The sequence below is a fragment of the Malaclemys terrapin genome, chromosome 1 (genome assembly GCF_027887155.1).
Source record: "Malaclemys terrapin pileata isolate rMalTer1 chromosome 1, rMalTer1.hap1, whole genome shotgun sequence".
Classification (NCBI taxonomy): Eukaryota; Metazoa; Chordata; order Testudines; family Emydidae; genus Malaclemys; species Malaclemys terrapin.
In genome coordinates this window covers 175,783,399-175,805,958 of record NC_071505.1, presented here as the reverse complement: position 1 = coordinate 175,805,958, position 22,560 = coordinate 175,783,399, and the positions used below count along the sequence as shown (strand labels likewise).

At 44.4% G+C, this 22,560-nt stretch overlaps 1 protein-coding gene across 13 annotated transcripts in view; it reads left to right on the top strand.

Annotated features, from left to right (window-relative positions):
- ROBO2 (roundabout guidance receptor 2) overlaps positions 1 to 22,560 on the top strand; it is a 625,032-nt gene that overhangs the window by 501,798 nt on the left and 100,674 nt on the right. For all 13 annotated transcript variants that reach the window (XM_054047097.1, XM_054047036.1, XM_054047134.1 and 10 more), the window contains exons 10-13: positions 7,021 to 7,102; positions 8,064 to 8,229; positions 10,277 to 10,443; positions 17,832 to 17,953. In XM_054047097.1, coding sequence (XP_053903072.1) covers positions 7,021 to 7,102; positions 8,064 to 8,229; positions 10,277 to 10,443; positions 17,832 to 17,953 — 537 coding nt within the window. The remainder of the gene's footprint in view (positions 1 to 7,020; positions 7,103 to 8,063; positions 8,230 to 10,276; positions 10,444 to 17,831; positions 17,954 to 22,560) is intronic.

The following is a 22,560-nucleotide window of genomic DNA, read 5'->3' as shown; positions in this document are numbered from 1 at the left end:
CGTTAGATTTAAGAACACTTTCACTGCAGATTTGACAAAACACAAAGAAGGTACCAATGTGAGATTTCTAAAGATAGATACAGCACTTGACCCAAGGTTTAAGAATCTGAAATGCCTTCCAAAATCTGAGATGGACGACGTGTGGAGCATGCTTTCAGATGTCTTAAAAGAGCAACACTCCAATGCGGAAACTACAGAACCTGAAGCACTAAAAAAGAAAATCCACCTTCTGCTGGTGGCATCTGAGTCATGTTGATGAAAATGAACATGTGTTGGTCCGCACTGTTTTGGATCATTATCGAGCAGAACACATCATCAGAATGGACGCATGTCCTCTGGAATGGTGGTTGACATGAAGGGACTTATGAATCTTTAGCACATCTGGCACATAAATATCTTGCAACGTCGGCAACGACAGTGCCATTAGGATGCCTTTTCTCACTTTCAGGTGACATTGTAAACAAGAAGTGGGCAGCAGTTTTCTCCTGCTAATGTAACAGCATCAGTTTTCTCCTGTTTGTCTGAGCAATTGGCTGAACAAGAAGCAGGACTGAGTGGACTTGTAGGCTCTAAACTTTACATTGTTTTATTTTTGAATGCAGTTTTTTTGGTACATAATTCTACATTTGTAAGTTCAACTTTCATGATAAAGAGATTGCACTACAGTACTTGTAATGTGGGTATTGAAAAATACTATTTATTTTGTTTTTTTACAGTGCAAATATTTGTAATCAAAAATAAATATAAAGTGAGTACTGTACACTTTTTATTCTGTGTTGTAGTTGAAATCAATATATTTGAAAATGTAGAAAATGTTCAAAAATATTTAAATAAATGGTATTTTATTATTATTTAACAGTGCGATTAATCATGATTAATTTTTTTAATCGCTTGACAGCCCTAGTTTAAATGGGAAGCTGCAACTGTTATGAATTAATGTAAACTGGAAGGTTTAAGTCTTCCGTTAAGGCTACCACATCAACAGAGAGTCCAGTGGAGGTCCAAACTGAAGTCCTTTAGACAGGACCAATCTCAGGGCAAGCTACAATTAGATCCCCTTCACAATAACCAACCAATAGGGATTTTAGCATCTTACCAAAATAATTGTCACTGCCCTTATTGCATACAAGGGTTCAATGTATATGTCAAAGTAGCTCATTGAAGTACATCTAATGGGTATGGTCCTTCTTAGCTCAATGCTGACATTTACTCTGGAGCCCCTACACCACCTTGCCCATGTTCTATAGCAACCACACTGGACCCCAGGCCAAAGTTGTGATAAATCTTGAATGTGAATCTACACAGTTCCCCTATGTGCCAAGTATCCTGGTTGCTGTGAGGAAGTGAAAAAAAATTCCATACCCAAGTCAATGGTGACAGGAAAATTCCTTCTCTGCTCCAAAAAAGCTGCTTACTTATTATTCATAGCATGCCCAGAAACCCAGTGCTAACCAGGGAAAGTGCTTAATGATGATTATAATCCATCCATATATTCAAATTTTCAGTTGTCTCCCTGCATGTCCTTAAAAACAGCCAGTTGGCCACAGTCGTTGGGGGGGGGCTGGCTGATATACAAACTATGTAGAGCAGGGGTGGGCAAACATTGTGGTCTGAGGGCCACATCGCGTTTCTGAAATTGTATGGAGGGCCAGTTAGGGGAGGCTGTGCCTCCCCAAACAGCCAGGCGTGGCCCGGCCCCCACCCCCTATCCTACTCCCTCTGCTTCTCAACCCCTGACGGCCCCCCGGGACTCCTGCCCCATCCAACCCCCCCCCCCATTCTCTGACAGCCCCCTGGGACTGCTGCCCCATCAACCCCTACCCTGACTGGCCCCCGCCACCCCAGCTAACCCCCCCTCCTGGCTGCTCCCCCAGGACCCTGCCCCAATTCAACCCCCTTGTTCCCCACCCTCTGACCACCCCGCCCCCATCCACACCCCCGCCCCTGACCACCACCGCGAACTTCCCTGCCCTCTATCCAACTCCCCCTTCTCCCTGCCCTCTTACCGCACTGCCTGGAGCACCGGTGGCTGGCGGCGCTATGGTAGGGTTACCATATTTTGTGCCTCCAAATGGAGGACACTCCCAGGGGCCCCGGCCCCGCCCCCAGCCCCGCCCATGCCCCCACCCCAACTCCGCCCCCTCCCAAAGTCTCCGCCCCCTCCCCTGCTTCCCGCGAACATTTGAGTCGCGGGAAGCCTGTAGCAGGTAAGGGGGGCGTGGGGGGAGGAGGCGCGGCCCAGGCTGGCCCCCCGGCGGCTCCAGCCTGGGTCGGCTCGGGCCCTGGGGTGCCGGCCCCGGCCGACCACCCCCGGCCCGCCCAGCACTGCCGGCCCCCGGCGGCCCGGCGCACCCCCCGGCCCAGCGGACCCCCCCGGCCCCGCGGACCTCCCAGCCCAGCGGACCCCCCGGCTCGCGGCCCCCACGGACCCCACGGCCCAGCGGACCTTGCGGTCCCGCGGACCTCCTGGCCCAGCGGACCCCCCGGCTCGCGGCCCCCACGGACCCCACGGCCCAGCGGACCTTGCGGCCCCGCGGACCTCGCGGCCCAGCGGACCCCCCCGCTCGCGGCCCAGCGGACCTCGCGGCCCCGCGGTGGCGGACCCCGCGGACCCAGCGGACCCCCCGGCGCCACGGCCCAGTGGACCCCCCGGCCCCACGGACCCCCCGCTCCCGGTCCCGCGGACCTCCCGGCCCCGCGGACCCCCCGGCTTGCGGCCCCCGTGGACCCCCCGGCTCGCGGCCCCGCGGACCTCCTGGCCCCCTGGCCCCCGCGGACCCCCCGGCGCTGTGGCCCAGCGGACCCCCCGGCACCGCGGACCCCCGCTCCCGGTCCCGCGGACCCCCCGGCTCGCGGCCCCGCGGACCCCCCGGCTCCCAGCCCCGCGGACCTCGCGGCCCAGCGGACCCCCCCGCTCGCGGCCCAGCAGACCCCCCGGCTCCCGGCCCCGTGGACCCCCCGCGGCTCCCGGCCCCGCGGGCCCGGACCGGCTCCCGGCTCCCCGCCTGGCCCCGCGCGCCCACCCCACCCCGGCCCCGCGCGCCCACCCCCGCCCGGCCCGGCCCCGCGCGCCCGGCCCGGCACCATGCCCCCGGCCCCGGCCAAAGAGGCCCGGGCCGAGCCCTCCCGATTTTCCCAGACATGCCTGGCTTTTGGGGATTTCCCCCCGGACGGGGATTTGAGCCCCCAAAAGCCGGACATGTCCGGGAAAATCCGGACGTATGGTAACCCTACGCTATGGCCGTGCTGCCCAGAGCACCAGGACAGTCCACAGCTCTGCAAGGGCTCCGGCACCCAGAGCATTGCGCTGGCGGCACGGCGAGCTGAGGCTGTGGGGGAGGGGGAACAGCAGCAGAGGGGCCGGGCAGGAGGGTCCCGTGGGCCAGATGTGACCTGTAGTTTTCCCACCTCTGATGTAGAAGTTAGGTTTTAGTCTCTCTGCCAGTGGCATGATCTGTCCTCCCACATGGAACACCTATCTTCCATGGTATGGGACGCTGAAAAACAATGAATTGCCATTGACTGTCTGATTTCTCTCCTTTTTTGTGTGTTTTAATAGCACAAAAGATTAAAAGGCAAACAATATTGTCATGCGGATATGAAATTCACTAGGTACACATGTAATCTGTTCATAATCTGCTAGTTGATTTCATGGCCTGGAAGAAGTGGAATACCCTGAGTATTCTTTATATGGAGATATACCTATCTCATAAAACTGGAAGGGACCCTGAAAGGCCATTGAATCCAGCTCCCTGCGTTCACTAGCAGGACCAGGTACTGATTTTGCCCCAGATCCCTAAGTGGCCCCCTCAAGTACTGATTTCACAGCCCTGGGTTTAGCAGACCAATGCTCAAACCACTGAGCTCTCCCTCCCCCCATATAGTATTTTCCTTCTAAGTATACCAGCAGTGTCCAGTGCCATACCCCACTTTGCAACAGCAATGCTCAAATGCACTTAAGAAACTTTGCCTTAAAAAAGAGTTTCCACTACCAGATAACACTGGTCTACAATTTTTGAGAAGTCGTCTGCTTCAGAGATAAAATGTGCTATTTATTATGTATTTTGATGTGCTGAATTCAAATATGACAATTAAAACAACTGATTGGCTACTGTTTCTAAGATATTTAAGTTTTTACATTTTATGTCTATGTATATTGTGTAGATAGTAGAGTTTTAATCATAAATTGTAAACCTAGGTCTTTTCATGTAAACACATGGTTGCTTTACATGATAATATTTCACCTGTTCTGTTTATGTAACACTTTAAAAATCAGCAGAAGGGTTATATAAATAAAATATATTATGAAACAAAAGGCAAAAAAACTATTACGTACGTAGTTTAGTCCTATTCAGTGTCTACTCGGCGCTTCTTGGCTTGTCTCTTGTATTCATTAAATGGAGCATCTCTTGTCACTGTCCAGCAATAGTCTGCAAGCATTGATGGGCTCCATTTGCCCTGATAGCATTTCTCCATTGTTGCAATGTCCTGGTGAAATCGCTCGCCGTGCTCGTCACTCACTGCTCCGCAGTTTGGTGGAAAAAAATCTAGATGAGAGTGCAAAAAATGTATCTTTAGTGACATGTTGCAACCAAGGCTTTTGTATGCCTTGAGGAGGTTTTCCACCAACAACCTGTAGTTGTCTGCCTTGTTGTTTACTAGAAAATTTATTGCCACTAACTGGAAGGCTTTCCATGCCGTCTTTTCCTTGCCACACAGTGCATTGTCAAATGCATCATTTCGAAGAAGTTCACGAATCTGAGGACCAACAAAGACACCTTCCTTTATCTTAGCTTCACTTAACCTTGGAAATTTTCCACGGAGGTACTTGAAAGCTGCTTTGTGTTTGCATTGTGTTTTGTCAATGGCCTTGACAAAGTTCTTCATCAGACCCAGCTTGATGTGTAAGGGTGGTAACAAAATCTTCCTTAATTCAACAAGTGGTGGATGCTGAACACTTTTCCTCTCAGGATCCAATGACTGTCGGAGTGGCCAAGCTTTCTTGATGTAGTGGGAATCTCTTGCACGACTATCCCATTTGCAGAGAAAACAGCAATACTTTGTGTATCCAGTCTGCAGACCAAGCAAGAGAGCAACAACCTTCAAATCACCACAAAGCTGCCACTGATGTTGGTCATATCTTGAAAACTAGAGCCAATCAACAATTTTAAGCATCATTTTCGTTCTCAGTGACCCAGAATTAGTAAAGTTTGACTACATTTATTTCAGAAGCATTTTGGCTGTAGAGTAATGAGGAGGTACCTTTTCCCAACCAACAGCTCAGAAAACACAAAGTAAAACAGTACAGCAGAGAATGCTCTGCTGCTCCCCTTCCCTGCTGATAAGGCTATCTCCCGTCAAGTGCCTTTGTCTTTCCCCAGCAACTGGTTCACATTTTGAATATTTCAGCTTTTATCAGAGAGCCTTTCTGACTCAAGGCAGCTGCATCTTTTTAAAATTCAGGCCTTGCTTATACAAATCTACTAAACAGTTACATCACTAATTACCTGTCGTGCCCTGTCCATAACAATAGTATACTGCAGCGATAATATGTCAGAAGCAGAAAGTGCCAACACGATTCAAACGTGATAAACTTCAAAATCAATTAAAATATATATCAGCAGATATTGTAAAGAGCATCTTGCTGATTTGCCTCAACAGCCATCTGGAAAATCAAGCTATGCGCACATTGATTTCAGTTCCAATTTAATATAGTTCAGAGCACGCATATACTATTCCCTTACAGTCCAATAAACCATTTTGGATTTAGTCCTATATCCATTGAGATGTTCCAATGCAGCCTTCCCCCAGTGAATATAATTCTTCTCTCATATCATCAGAGTCAGCACTTTCCCCACTCCATTTCCATCTCTAAGCTAACATGCTTTACACACAGCAGGTTGGGGGCTTCTCAGTAGACTACACACTGTTGGCCAACTGCGGTATTCCATTGATCTCAGTAGATTTCCCCAGACCAAACATCAGGTCTCATTCACAGCATCCCTTAGCCTTCAAAATGAGAAATAACAAAACATCAGGGGAAATCAGTCAGTGTGACAGAAAAAAATAAAAAGAAGTGGGGGGAAATAACTCTAATAGTGTCAATGTGACCACAAACAATTTCCCCAAATAAACTCTGCATATCTGGATCATTTATTTGAATATAATGCTTTTTCATCCCCAAACACGTCTCAAACTCCAGACATACAGCACCACTGAAACGCACATACATCATTGAATCACTGAAACCCCTCTCGTGTGGAAGGCAGCTGCCAGCTCATCAACAAGCTCACTCCACTCTGCATAAAAGTGGAGAGAGAAGAGGGAAATTTGGCCTAGTCCACTGACCCAGCCTTACCCTTTAGAAAATGTTATGCCTGAGGACTTTAATATCCATACTAACTAGACAGGACTGGTTTTAAAGTCTTATCTAAAAAGACCCATACATGATAAACTGCATAGTAATACTTCCTCTACAACAGAAGAATAAAAGCAGGTGAGACAACCCTGCTGGGATTGGAAACTGTAAATCAAGGCAGGGATTATGAAACTGAATCTTAATCTCCTCTGAAAAATGAAATCTGTACCCATTTCACAATTTAGACACACTTTAAATTATAATTTCAGTCACATCTAAGTTATATTATACTTTTACTGGAATTCACCTGGATCTTCCTTCATATATAAAAAAACATTGGTGACATGTTTTAAATTAACCATTCTGTAATACCCATACCCTGTACCAATGGCATTAACAATATGAGAATTAGAATAATGGGCGGGGGGGGGGAGAAAACAGAGTTAAACTATTAAGAGCAAGTAATCTTATTATAGTTCGCTAAAAGTAAGCCACCATTAAATGATTATTTGAGAAATGTCTGGTGTTCTTTAGTGATGTACAATGTAGACTAAGTCCTTCTTATTTTACATCAAGAAATATTCAGAAAAAAATTGAGAGGATTGTGCCACCTGATGTTAAAGGTTTGTCAAAAATGCCCTTAACCATTTTTGTATGACTAGATATCTGACACTGGCACTTACACATGTGTGGCCACAAGTTCAAGTGGGGAGACATCTTGGAGCGCTGTGCTAGAGGTGACAGGTAAGTCATGTCAGAGGCTTGTTGTTCTCTTAGCTTGTGTTCACTATATCATAGCATAGGGGTCGGCAACATTCGGCACGCGGCTCGCCAGGGTAAGAAGTGGCGTGGGTGAGCGATGTGCTGGCCGTGGCTTCTCACCGCCCCCATTGGCCCGGGACGGCAAACTGCGGCCACTGGGGGCCACGATCGGCCGAACCTGCCGAGTCAGCAGGTAAATAAACTGGTCCGGCCCGCCAGGGTGCTTACCCTGGCGAGCCGCGTGCTGAACGTTGCCGACCTCTGTTATAGCAGATCTGTTTTAAAGGGAACCAGGATTGAGACTAATATATTTTTGGTAGAAAGGCTTGATATCTTCACATGACTTAGATTTTGGTATTATTATCTCTAAATCTCCATTGATAGTAAACCAGTTGTATTAGTATCAAGGTACGTTAGAGAGCTATATCTAGTCTAAACTGGAGTACCAACAAACTAACTGTTTCCATGCAGGAAGGCCCTTATGGCCATGAAGAATCCCACTGAAGTCAGTGGGGCTTCATGTGGGGTGAAAGAGTCTACCTAATTGGAGATCTTTTTGTAGGGTTGGGGGCTTTCTCATGCCTTCTATTGACTGATGTGTAGACATTTTAGGTGAATCTATTCCAGTTATTAAAAAATAAATAAAGTAGATCAGGCTGTCTGCCTCCTCCCCTCCTTTTTCTTTTATTGTTGTTGCTTTCTTTGGTTTCTTTTATGAGCAAAAGTTTCTATAAAGACCAACAGCCAAGCATCCAGTAACATAAGCCTCTAAATGGAAACCTGACTCTCTGTTGTTATTGTTAAGTTAGGTCAGTAAGCATTGGGGCCATTGTGCTGACTATTGTAAATTATTTTTATAGTTTTTTATCTTTGCTCTCCTTTTTTTAAATCAAATTGTGCAGTCAAGGATAAAAGTTAACTATTTTTTATTTACCCCTTACAGAGTCTGGTGGAGCAATAATCAGTAAAAATTATGATTTGAATGACCTTCCTGGGCCACCATCCAAACCCCAGGTCACTGATGTTACTAAGAACAGTGTCACCTTGTCCTGGCAGCCAGGCACCCCTGGAAGCTTACCAGCTAGTGCATATATCATTGAGGCTTTTAGGTATGTGAAAATTTCCACTTCTCATCTCTTTCCTTTCTAATTTTGTTTTAACCCTAGTGTTAACTGTGCTCCTGGTACGATGGTACCTGTGTGGACATCTGCAAATCAATTAACTCATTAAAGGCCTTCTCTTTGATGGCATGGAGTTCATTCTTAATCTTCAAGAATTTCTCCTTTTTATTATTAACTGCCTATTTCTTAATAGAACTTTTAGACAAGCACTAGACTATTTCTTCAGGTCAGCAGAAGTATAGCTTGACTATGCATTCACTCATCTGTTACTTTTTTCTTAATCCTGATCATCACTGAGGGTTTAAGATGAGAATGTTGACATTCAAATTGGACAGCTTCAGAGGAGGTAGTTTAATTAGGGTCGGGCAAAACAGATTAAAAAAAAAGGTAATAATAGAATTCCCTAAACCTTGGACATGTTGGGATGTTTGGACTTAAAGCAGAACCTAAAAAAAAAAAACCTTTTGAAATTCCAGTATGTGTATACCATATGGAATAAAATATAGCATTTAAAAAACAAACATCTGATTATTTAGAGCTTGATCCTGCAAGTCTGAAGTCGATCAGAGTTGAGGAGCTGAGCACCTCACAGATGCACACAGTGTTTTGCAGGATTCAGCCCTTAGGCCACAATTCAGCAAGTTACTAAATCAATGGGTTATTTGTGTGCTTCAAATTAGGGTCATATTTAAGGACCTTCCTGAATCAGAGTCTTAAAATGAAAGAAAAGGAGTAAATATATTTTGCCTTTTAGTTGGCATGGTAGTCTATGGTCATCTAAAATATGTTCAGTAAAAACTCAAAAGGCTACAATGATGACTACTCATCCTTCTACATAAATATCTATGTGCCATTTCTAAAATATGCAAATAATTGTTTTCCGTAAAAATGGTAACTTCCAATATGTCTTTTGACTCATATGAAAATAATGACTACCTTTAATAAGCCCAAATGGAAAAGATAGAAAAACTTTCTTATGAATAATATACAACCGACAGCTATGAAATGAAATTCTCTCTTTATCCTTAGCAAAAGTTCCCATTTGACTTTACATAAGCTGCAGTGACATCCCATCGATGACTCTAAAAATCACCATGTATTCATAGGGAGTTATTTTTAACAATCAAACTTGAGATCATTACAGATGCAAGATGCTATATTCTGTTTATAGGACAGTCCAACTGAAAACTTAAGCACAAGAAAATATATTCATGCATTTTTCTTCTTTTACAGATGTGTTTTTGAAAGGGTCTATAGTAATTTTACATATGGATTTAATTCAAGGAGAACACATTCTTTTAGCAAGACAATTTATTGGCATAATTTACCCTGTAGTATAGAAAGTTATTCTTTTAACAGGTTTATTATTTTTATACATTTGTTCAAGAGGGCCCCATTTATCATTCAAATTTACTTTTCCGCTTTTCTATATCTGTTCCTTTTGCAGGTTTTTATTTTAGTGGACTATAATATATTAGGAAAGGTTTTAACTTCAGCTGGGTTGAAATATTTTTATGGTACTATTGTTTTGTTTCATAATGTGGTCTACTCTCTTGATGAATTAACTAAAACCAGCAGAACTGTTTCATTTTTTTTGTTATTGATCTTGCTATTTTCCCCCCCCCAGTGGTTAACCTTGGCAAGGAAATGAAACCCAACTTCTTTTACAAATCCTTTCTCTCCCCAGTATGTAAAATTTTGTTATAAAGAGGAGGGTGATGAATTGTTCTTCTTAATCACTGAGGAAAGGATAAGAAGTAATGGGCTTAAATTGCAGCAATAGAGATTCAGACTTTAGGAAAAACTTCCTAACTGAAAGGATAGTTAAGCACTGGACCAAATTACCTAGGGAGATTGTAAAATCTCTGTCAGTGGAAGTTTTTAAGAACAGGTTAGACAAACACCCGTCAGAGATAAACTTAGTCCTGCATTGATGCAGGAAACTGGACTATCAGGGACCCTTCCAATTCTATATTTCTATGATTTCTTTTTGCTTTAATCTGTAGTCTTCAACCATGTTTTTTTTTCATTGCAGCCAATCTGTGAGCAATAGCTGGCAAACAGTTGCTAATCATGTAAAGACAACACTCTACACTTTAAGAGGATTGCGACCCAATACAATCTACCTGTTTATGGTCAGAGCAATCAACTCACAAGGTCTGAGTGACCCCAGCCCTATGTCAGATCCTGTTCGCACACAAGGTAATGTCAATCATTAATTGTTCACGTGATCTTCAGCTGTATCCAGGACTTCTGCTTGAATGACTTGATAATAGAAAGAAGGGTAGGAAATCTCTGAAAATTGAGCCAGTTTAGTTCAGCTGCTTTGCACCATTCTGGTAACTCAAAACACTGTAAACCCACCTCAACCAGCGGGGAGGTGATAAATCCCAATTTAATTCCCTGCTGCACTACAGACTTTTTGTATAACCTTAGACAAGTCACTTAAGGCCAGATCTGTAAGGGTTTTGAGGTGCCTAAAGATAAAGATAGATGTCTAGTGGAATTTTCAAAAGCACCTAGATGCCCAACTCACATTGGGTTCCACTCAGGGCCGGCTCTAGGCACCAGCAAAACAAGCTGGTGCTTGGGGCGGCACATTTTTAGGGGCGGCATGGCCGGCGCCAGAATGCCGCCCCTAAAAATGTGCCCCGGCCGCCCTAGCTCACCTCTGCTGCTGCTGCCACGGCGCGCGAAACAGCTGATTCACGCACTGCTGCTCCCCCTCGCTCCCAGGCTCTCAAACCTGGGAGGGAGGGGGAGATCCCGAGCAGCCATTTCGTGCGCCGCTGCTCCCCCTCCCTCCCAGGCTTGAGAGCCTGGGGGGAGTAGGCAGGGCTGGGGATTTGGGGAAGGGGGGGAGTTGAGGTGGGGCCGAGGGTGGGGTAATTAAATAAGGTGGGGGGTGGCCAAAATTGTTTTTGCTTTGGGCAGCAAAAATCCTAGAGCCGGCCCTGGTTCCACTAGATTCCTATCTTCAACTTTAGGTGCCTTAATACCATACTTAGTCTCTCTGTGCCTCAGTTCACCATCTGTAAAATGGGGATAGTAGCACTTCCCTTCCTCAGAGGGTTTTCATGAGGATACATATGTTCAAGATCATGAGGCACTAAACACTGCGTTAATGGGGGATATATAAGTATGATACAAAGATAGAAGCCAGGTTTACAGCTAGTTTTCATCACCAGAGTGGCACAAAGCAGCCAGAGTGTATGAATCAGTCAGGCCCAATATTTTTGCAGAGAATCAATGTAAATCTAATTCATGCTGAGAATTATTTTAAAAGCTATTCTGAGACACGTGTGTGTGTGTATGTACATATTTTATGTTCTCTACATTCATCCACTGAATACTAAACTAAAAAGGGTGGCCTAAATAGGACTTCTCAACTGTAGGACAGCTAGTGCAATAAGATGAAGATAGCGTGATCCTCCATTGCCTCCCATCTCTTATACCTGTACAGAAAGAATGTGAAATGCTGACAAACCAGAATGGTTGTTTTATACCCAATTTACTCTCTCTATGCTCAGTCTAAATGAAAATGGACACGCTTCTCTGTGGAGCACAGGGTGTGGCAGAGCTTTGTCAATGCATTGACCAAATTCTGCACCCCACAGCATAACTCTTCATTGAACAGATTAGAAAACAGTTATGAACAATTGTTTAATCAGACTTATTCCTGTTCACGGATGATGCAGAGTAATCTCCTATGATTCATTTACAGAAAGGTCTTTTCCTTGCCTTGTATGGTTGTGCAGTGAGGCAAGGAGGGTGTACACAGCTTATCCACCCCTGCAGAGTCACCCAGAGTAGTAGCCACAGCACTGGTAGGAGATCCTAGGCTCCTCTCTGCAAAGGGGCAGGGATGGGTGAGAACAGATGAGGAGTGGGCAGAGGCTTGGTTTTGAAAGGTCTGTTGCAAATTTTTGCTTCCCACCCTCACTGCATCAAGGCGACTCCAGGTGGGATTCTGCTTTCCAAAGCAGTATGCTTCCCATCAGTTCCCCGAGGGATGTGCGGCTGTGCACCAGCCCTGACTCTAAGCTCCATGCTCATAGCACAATCTAGCTCTTAAGAACTCTCACGTTCCACATCTTTACATCTGACATACTGACAAGAGATTTGATTTCAGCAAAAACAGTTCTTTTCATTAGCTTCAGGACATATTGTAGTTTCCATTTCCACAAGCTGTTCGCCAGCCACACATGCTGCAACATGTAGAGTATGTATAGCTCTTTGATACCTTACCGTTTAGTAGAATTAAATCATAAAATCAATTGAGAATTAGCATAATGTTTTGATGTGATTTCTAATAATGCTTGGATTCAACTCAGACTCACAAAGGAAGCCGACATGCAGTAAAAAGCCTGTTCATACTAGCCATTACTAGCAAAGTAAAGAAGCAATTAAAGCAATGATACATTATATTAATTCACAACAGGTATTCATGATAACTGTTATGTCTTAAAATTTGGCTTCATTAAATAAAAATATGGCAAATAACATGCAGGGTATACTGGGCAAATTTACACCATTGGATTGCAAATCCTTACATTGAGTAAGAATTCCTCAAGCCACTAAGAGCACTACTGATCGCTTTGTATGTTTAATAACCATATATTCAGAAACACCCTTGAATAATATTGAAATAATAAACTCTAAATAAAACACTTCCAAACATACTAGGTTCATTGGGAGCTAATAGTTGTTGAGGTCATGCTAAAATAAAGTCCTTTGTAACTTCCAAATAAATACATGGTTCTCTCTGGCATGTTGGTCACCGAGAAGATGTCTAGCAAACACAACTTGAGGCTAGCCCTCCCATTCTGAGGAGCTCTCAAACACCATATTGTTGTTTGGCTTCTGTCAGGTGGTCTCTAATCTGGTATATCTTATTTCCGGGCAACCCCAATTGCTATATCTTTCAGGATGGCTTGGGTCTGATCTGTTCTCTCTTTCCTGGACTACCCTGCTCTGGTCTAACTTCTCTATGGCCAGCGCCAAGTTTTTCAATGTCATGAATGTTGTTTTGCATATGTAAACAAAGTTTCAGTGGCGCCCCTGGCTCCTGTGCCACCCTCCCCTATCCCAAACTCCCTTTCCCAAGCTCATCCAACCAGCCAAAAGTGTCTCTAGCTGTGAGCCTGCTAAGAAGTACAGAAGTGTAGTGATAGGGACTGCGAAGCTCCTAAGATTTGCAGGAGAATAGCTCCCGCCAGCAGATTGTCTTAGCCACATGGCATGGAACAGTCCAATCACATCTAGCCAATAGTTGCACATTATGACATTTTTATTTTCTATTTTTTTCATCATAAAGCCTAGGAAATTCCTTTCAAAAATATGTTAAGAAAACATTAAAAATGTACAATTAATCACTTGAAATCAAACAATGACTACAGTAAGGTTGCCCATACAATCTAACTCTGCCCCTTTGTGGCTCTCGGGTAATTTTTCATAACACCGTCATACCTAATTTCACAAATAATACAACAGAATATCACACAGTATTCTTCTACAGCAGGGGTGGGCAAACTTTTTGGCCCGAGGGCCACATCGGGGTTGTGCAACTGTATGGAGGGCCGGGTAGGGAAGGTTGTGCCTCCCCAAACAACCTGCCCCCCGCCCCCTATCCGCCCCCTCAAACTTCCTGCCCCCGATTGCCCCCCTCAGAATCCCCGATCTATCCAACCCCCACTACTCCTTGTCCCCTGACCGCCCCCTCTCGGGATGCCCACCCTCCATCCAATCCCCCTGCTCCCTGTCCCCTGATTGCCCCAACCCCTATCCACACATCCGCCTCCTGACAGCCCCCCCCCCGGGACTCCCACCCCCTATCCAACTGCCCTTTGCTCCTCGTCCCCTGACCACTCGCCCCGGGTTGGATACGGGGTGGGATGGATAGGGGTGGGATCCCGGGACCCCCCGCCCCTAACTGCCCCCCAGGATCCCACCCCCTATTCAACCCCCCCGCGCTCCCTGTCCCCTGACTGCCCTCCTGACCCCTATCCATATCCCCGCCCCCTGACAGGCCCCCCTGGACTCCCACTCCCAATCCTCCCTTTTCCCCATCCCCTGACTGCCCCCCCAGAACCTCCACTGCATCCAACCACCCCCTCTTCCCTGACTGTCCCCCCCAGTGCCTCCCACTCCCCGCCCCCTTACTAGCAGCAGGAGCTCACAGCCACAACACCCGGCCAGAGCCAGCTGCGCTCCCCACACTGCCCAGCAGGAGCGGCGGGCCAGGGTGCAGCCCGCGCGGCAGCGTGGCTGCAGGGAAAGGGGGGAGAGCGGGGGAGGGGCCAGGGACTAGGCTCCCTGGCTGGGAGCTCAGGGGCTTGGCAGGACAGTCCCGTGAGCCGGATGTGGCCCATGGGCCGTAGTTTGCCCACATCTGTTCTACAGCTTTATATACAAATGAGTAGCATCTTGTAGGGCAGTGCACTACTTTGCGTAGAACAGAAAAATCGATTAAACAAGTTTACATGAAAATCACATACACAAAGACTACTCCAGAATAATTATACCCACATTCTGTGGTGTGGTTTGGTTAAAAGCATTATATTGGAATGAGTTTGGAAAAGCTGCCTTACTTATGAGTTGGAAAGCATTTTATTTAGCATCGGCTAGGTATTTTTCAGAAAAAAATATTTGAACATGTTTCAGAGAGAAATATTTATTGGCACCGTATTTCACGTCCCTCATCTGTAAAGGCAAATATGCTTAGTGTCATGAATCCAGTGACATAGGGTTCAGTGGCAGAGGAACACAATGTAATTTTAGAAAGTGAAAGAACATTTTCTATACCTAACAATGGCATGATTTGAAGATACAGTATCCTGGGATCTTCCTGGGTCTCGGACTTACTATTTCCTGCCCTGGACATCAGGTGAATGTAATTCTGGGAGAGAAGGACATATTTCTCATTCAGATAGCTGCATTTTTCAAAATCAACCTGAAGTTGCTAGACATTTAGAATGCAGACCTTGGGAAGACGGATAAGTGGGCAGAATGCCGATATGGAAGTTAAAGTTGCATGCAAAATGCAATTAATCACATGGATAACACTAACACATGTAGGTTCTTGTGTTTGGTGTAGTGGTGATATCCTGCTGTAGCTCTAATTAGCAAATTTTTTTAGCTTATGGACATTTGTCCATATTTAAAAAAATACACACTGTATACACAATATATTTTTCCCTCCCAAAGGGGATATAATCATAGCACGCTGTTGGTTCTGTACCATTGGTAGATAACATTTTCTAAGATTTAATCATGGGTAGCTATGGGAATTATTTTATACCAAGTATAATAAAAGTGTTTTTTTTTTGTAGTTAGTTTCAATAAACAAGTCTGAGTTGCTCTGTTATAGATTTATCTTAATATCTGTCTGTCTTTTTCTTTTTCATTCACTTTGAATAGGCATATTTTGCTGAGCACACCACTTCTGTACCATTGCTAAGGTTTCCATATTTGGATTATATTCCCTTTGGGAGGCCCATAGACTCATCCCACACATTTGAAAGTCAATAGAAAGCCTGTGTAGATAGTGTCTCTTTGGTGACTCAAAACCCATAATATTGCTTGAAATATGAAGCTGAAATCTGGACTATGAAAACTAGATTTTTATCTAAATCCTGAGAACTGAAGTATCTGAGGCATGCTTTGAATGTTTTTCTTTCTTAAGAGCAGTATTATCTCTACTTTACAATAATGTTTTTTCCTGTTAAGAGAACAAAGGGCCACATATTACTGTCCCATACCCATCAGACAGAAAATGTGTCACCTTGTTTGAATCTTCCATTTGTGAGGTGAGGAGTTTGCGGCAGCATATATGGGGAAGTAAGTGTGGTCAGTGAAACCAATGGCTCCAGTGGATCATCTGTGAAATCTGAGCCGAACTCATGTATGCTCATCCACTTTGTAGCAGGCCCCTGGGCCCTCTTTCTCCTCTAGGAGCACAACTTTTGTGAAGTAATTGAATCTGAGCACCCTGCCTGTGCCCCAACTCCCTGCCCTTCAAGGAAGAAAGCAGACACCAAGGAAGTTAGTGATGATTTCCAGTAGCAGTAAGTCCTACGTGGATTTCCACTGGGAATTCTGTGGTGTGCAGATGGACATGTGCCATGTTCAGTGGCTCCTTTCTGACTCTTAACCCAGAATAACACCTCAAGCTCCCCAGAGTACTAGTGCACCTCTTGGGAGGGATCCTCAATTCTTTCCAAGGGCAAGTTTGGGAAGAATGTGGTAAAGGTGCACTACTCCTTCCATAGCCCTACGAAGGTTTCTATGCTGACTTGCTCCCCTCCATGCTATGTTGTGGAGAGGAACATGAGGCCCAATCTTTGAATATATGGAATTTTGAAAACATTGGGACAGAGAAGTGTTTCTCACAGTGCTGCATACTAGGGAGCCAATTCACCACGCACTAGATCCACGCACAGAAAGCCACTTCTCTGAGCAGAAGGGTGACTCAGTCACCTCTTCAGCACTGACCTAGCAGATCCTTCTCCAGGTAGTCATGGAATGCAGATGGGTAAGCTCAGAGTAAATGTGAACAGGATGGGGAATGAGTGGGTAGACCAGAGGCAAGACTAGAGGGATTCACATTTTGAGGCCACACACAGAAAAGACAATACAATTTCAGATTGCATAACTTTTTCCACATAGCGCCACGGAAATCCTTGAGGACCACTATTGACAGGGAGCAGAGCCACATTGGTGTGGTGGGATGGAGCTTCCACACAGAGTACCCTGGCCTTACACAGAGTCACTGGAACCTACCTGGTTTCAGGTGGGGAAATCCATGTTTTCCTTCCCCACCCTCCTGCTGAAGGCATGATTTGGACTAATCTCTGCAAGATAATCTTGTGGAGGTTTTCTCCCATGTTTTTTTTTATGTGAGAAGGGGCAATTTGACCTCACAACATTATCCCATTTTCAGACATGAACAGCTGGAAAATGTATACATTTGCTATAGTGGAATAGGCTTAAATAACAGGAAATTGCTATTTTTAGTATGGTTCCCTGGCTTCTCTCACTTTCTAACTCTAATGGTGTCAAACTGAAAAGGAAAGGAAATCGTAATACATATTGAAAAGGAGGGAAAATTTGAAGAAGCGTAATGAGTATAACATAGACAGTTTAAAAACAAGCAAATGTACATATTCAGCTTCTGCAATATCATTTGCTTAGATTATATGAACTAGTTATGCTCTAGATTTGCAGGCACCCTGGCACATCAAGACTATTATCATCTGAATATTTCAAAGCATGTGAATATGGCATCTCACCAATCACTCGCTAGGTGCTAGGGAAAAAAATGTTTTCAATGACTATTTGGGCTAGATAGGAACATTTTCTAATTGCCTAAGTAATAGAACATGTGGTGTTTGTTTATGGCAGTGAATGTTTACTTGGTGCTTTTCAGAGTTCATAGGTTAATCTTATCTGCTGCATTGTTTTTGAAAGTGATACAAACTAAGACTATTTTAACCCAGTATATTAAATTTGTCAGTCCTCCTAATGAATTAATGATACAAGTGAGGCTACTTATTAAAATAATCATTTTGTGTCTCTGGTTGGCCTCACAGATATCAGCCCACCAGCACAAGGAGTGGATCACAGGCAAGTCCAGAAAGAGCTAGGAGACGTCATTGTACGGCTACATAATCCTGTTGTGCTGACACCCACTACAGTTCAAGTCACCTGGACAGTAAGACTTTTCTAATTGCTACCTTTCATTGACAGCTTTAATCTTGTTTACTTGTCCCTGCAATTCTTTCTCAGCCCTGAAAAACCCTAGTCTGACCTGAGTACAAGTGGCCAGATAAGCTAACATTATACAGACAATGAACCATGTGCTAAAGGAATGGATTCTTTCTTTCTTTCTCGCTTTCATTGTGTCTATCTGTCTTTGTTAAAGTCAATCAGGTTCAGAAGTTTCACATGTAGCACAAAGCATGTTAACTGACTGACAAAGAAGAGCTTTTTAGCAGAATGTGTCTCAGCCCATAATGCAAAAATGTGACTGATCCTTACACTATTCTTCGGTGTGTAAACTGAGTGTAATAAGCAAAATGAAGTATCAGAATTAAGGATAAATTGATATTTTCATAATCTCTCTCTACTTCAATCCATGGGGACCTCCCGCCACAATATCCCATTGCCTGGTGACCTTTATTTGCAATAATGATCTTCCTACGAGGCACTTGTGGACAAATGTGCGTGCAGATAATGCATGGTCTAAGTATGTAATGGTATTTCATTCTATAGCACAAGCTCTAACTTCACCTGATGGATTATGGAAGGCTGAATCTCTTTGACATTACCTACAACATCTCTGTTTAAGAGGTCAAACTATAGGGCTAGGGCTCCCGAGGACTAAGTTTATAGTATGTAGCTTTCAAAATGCTACATTTATTTTCCTGGCACTTCAGGGAAGGGATTTGTAACCATAGAAGCAGAGATTTTCTAGGGCACTACACACCACAAATGAGTGCTTCGTTCTTCAGGCAGTTACCCTGTGGAGGGGAATACCAGAGAGGGGAGAGTGGACTAAGCACCACAGCAGTGCGCAGGGCTTGAAGGATTATTTTATATATGCTACTGCAGGGATCCAGGCAATGGGCACAGTATTTTTTGTTTACACATGCAGTCTCACTACAGCCAGCAGCTAATGAGTCATGTAGGCTATAAAAGAGAAGAGGGGACTGAAGATGAAAAGTGTGTATTTGTATGTGTGTGTGTTGGGGGGAAGAGGGTGCGTGGTGAATTTTGCAGCACTGATGTAAGGCTTATTGCCTTTTCACTACAGAGCTTGGCTTGGTAGGGACTCAGACCTAGGTCCTACCAAATTCGCAACCATGAAAAATGCATCACGGACCATGAAATATTGTCTCCCCCTGTGAAATCTGGTCTTCTGAGTGCTTTTACCCTGTACTATACAGATTTCACAGAGGAGACCAGTGTTTCTCAAACTGGAGATCCTGATTCAAAAAGGGGTTGCTGGCAGGGGGGGGTCGGAGGTGTGTGTTTGTGGCAAGGCTATTTTAGGAAGGTCGCAGTATTGCCACCCTTGTTTCTGCCCTGCCTTCAGAACTGGGTTGCTGGAGGGTGGTGGCTGTTGTCCGGCTGCCCAGTTCTGAAGGCAGCGTCAACGCCAGCAGCAGCGCAGAAGTAAGGGTAGCAATACTGTAACCCCCTCTACAATAACCTTGCGACACCCCACTCCCCCCACCCCAATCCTTTTTGGATCAGGACCCCCACAATTATAACACTGACATTTTGTATTTAAATAGCTGAAATAATGAAATTTACAATTTTTCAAATCCTGTGACCATGAAATTGACCGTGAATTTGGGAATTCTCTCCTGCCCTCTCTCTCTCTCCAGCCAGTCCTGCTTACATGTGGTGATGGTTGGTCTCCAACTCAGAGCAGCAGCTCTTTTTAAATACAGTCTGTCTCCTTTTGCCACATGCTCAGCTGAAAAGCTCAGCCCCTCCCTCAGTAAGGCACCGGTGCAGAAAACCCTTTGTTCCATGGGGGTGAGTCAGTAGTTAAGAATCATTCAAAGTTGATAGCCCCAGTTTGTAGTCCCCATGGCTTCTCTGTGACAGTCCTTCAGTGAAGCGTCAAGAGCCTTTCCTGGGCAGGATAGCTATCCGGAATGCATTTAAATAGGCTAGCCTTGGGCAAGGTTAGATGTGTTCATCAAATAATACAAAATGGAGGTCCTAGTAAAACAGGGCTTCAGAATACATAATGGAGTGCACAGTTTGATCCAGACACACTAATTCTTTCCACCAGGAAGAGATTAAATAATGTGAACAAACTCTCACATTGGTGCCTACCCTGTTTTTCATAAGGAAAATATAAATTGTTATGGTTTATAATATCAGCTTTTTTTGCTAGATCACTTGATGTGAAAAGCAGTCACCCTACACCATCTAACAAGCACACAATGCCCACCAGTGGTACATTAGAATTGCCCGAAGGAAGGAAAAGATGGGGAGGGAGGGGGAAGGTAGCGCTGCTAATTAGAAAGTTTCTAACAATCAGGACAAAACCATTTAATTAACCACAGTCTCTGGGATAGCAACCACACTATCCAGAGAGTAAAGCCAACTTATGTAGCATAAAGATCCAGCATAGCTAGCATCCAAAAGGAGACAGATGCCAGAAGAATGATGTGACTCTTTCCCTTCTGGAAATTCCTGTTTGGAATTCAAATGCTTTGCTAGATGACAGACCACCTAGATGCCTTTCTACCATTCTGATGGCTGGCAAACTGGCATCAGTCACTCCCCTTCTTTGGGTTCTGTTGTTACAGATTTTTAAAATGATTCTGAAATTGTCTCCTCTGTTCCAAATCAGGACTTGAAAATCCAGAAATATTTTCCAGAAATAATAACTCTGTGATTTGCAAACTTTATATATACACCTCTACCCCAATACAACATGACCCGATATAACACAAATTCAGATATAACATGGTAAGGGATAGCTCAGTGGTTTGAGCACTGGCCTGCTAAACCCAGGATTGTGAGTTCAATCCTTGAGGGGGCCACTTAGGGATCTGGGGCAAAATCAGTACTTGGTCCTGCTAGTGAAGGCAGGTGGCTGGACTCGATGACCTTCTGGGGTCCCTTCCAGTTCTAGGAGATAGGATATCTCCATTATTTATTTATTTTTAAAATGTAAATTTTAAAGCAGTGCTCCAGGCGGAGAGGGGGGCTGCACAGTTCATTGGATCAAAGCAAGTTTTATATAACGCGGTTTCACCTATAACGCGGTAAGATTTTTTGGCTCCCGAGGACAGAGTTATATCGGGGTAGAGGTGTATGTATTGACTATAATATTGCATCCAAATATCTATGTCAAAAGAAGTCTGAAATTGCAAAATTAAGCCCTCAAAAGTTAGGTAATGGCAGTATTAAGATTACCATTACAACTTACTTTTCCCCCAATACAGTCTTTAATTACATGGTCACATAGTATTTTTTCCACAGGATCCCTGCCTCATTCAATGAATGGGTAGTTGTTCAATATTTCTTTTTATCTTCTTTATTCCAAGAATGCCCCTAGGCTTTATTTAATGCACACCATCCCAACCCTGTACCGAATACAAAATTATTAATTTCCTCCTGGGTGCTGCTATAGTGCTCTCACCATAGTATCTGAGTGCTTCACAAACGTTAATTAATTTATTTTCACAACATGCCTGTGAGCTTAGATGGTATTGTTATCTCCATTATATACATGAGGAACTGAGACGCAAAAGATATCAATGCCAAAATTATCAAGTGTCCACTAAGTTTGGGTGCTGAACTTGAAACACCTGGTACCTGATTTTTCAGAGTATATATCATCTTTATACATTCAAAGTACAGCTCCAGTTGACTTAAATGTTAGTTGTGAGGGCTCAGCACTTCTACAAATCTGGCCCCATGTGTGGTTGTTTGGGCACCCAGAAATTGAGGAACATGCTGGTAGTGGCCAACTGAAAATTCTGGTAAGGTACCTCTCCAACATCACAAAGGAGCTCTGTGGCAGAGGCACGGATATAATCCAACCCCCCAGGGCAGCATTCAGCGTTCTTTAACCATGAGACCCTTCTTTCTCTTCATGCAATCCCTTGCCTCGTTCATTACACACCTTCTACCTCAGATAAAGCAGGGGTCCTATAGACAATAGTTTCCTTCACTACAAAACTCTGAATCATCCTCAGAGCAGGTCCATCCTGTGCACTGAATGAGGCAGATGTCATGTGAAAAAAATAGTATGTGATCAAGTAATTAAAGACTGTACCATAATGCATACACATAAGGGGCCCAAATTAAGCTTGCACAGGAGACAACCTTATTTCTGGCTTCTCCTGACTGTGGAGTGCTTGATTTTGGATGTAATCTATTAATTAGTTTTAAAACAATTGCAAACAAAATCTATCATATGGATCTCAATTTAGGGCATCAATAGGGTATCACCTTTACCTCCACAGCACAGACATCTACCATTTGAACTAGGGGAATTACTAGTAGCATTAGAAAAGTCTCTTGTCCTATGTAGGTAGCAGACTCTAGAGAGGAATGAGACACAAACTTGGTCAGTGTATTTCAAAGTTATTTGCTGACAGAAGAAGAATGTGGAAATTCAGGACTCCTGGGTTCAATTCCAGAGTCTGGAGGGGAGTGTGTTCTAATGACTATAGACCCTTCTGCCCTGTGCCTCCAGCCTATCTCTGTTCCTCTCTGCTTCCCCACCCTAGCTCCCTCTGCTCTGCCCTCCACTCTCTGCGCCTATCTAGCAATCCCCAACCATTC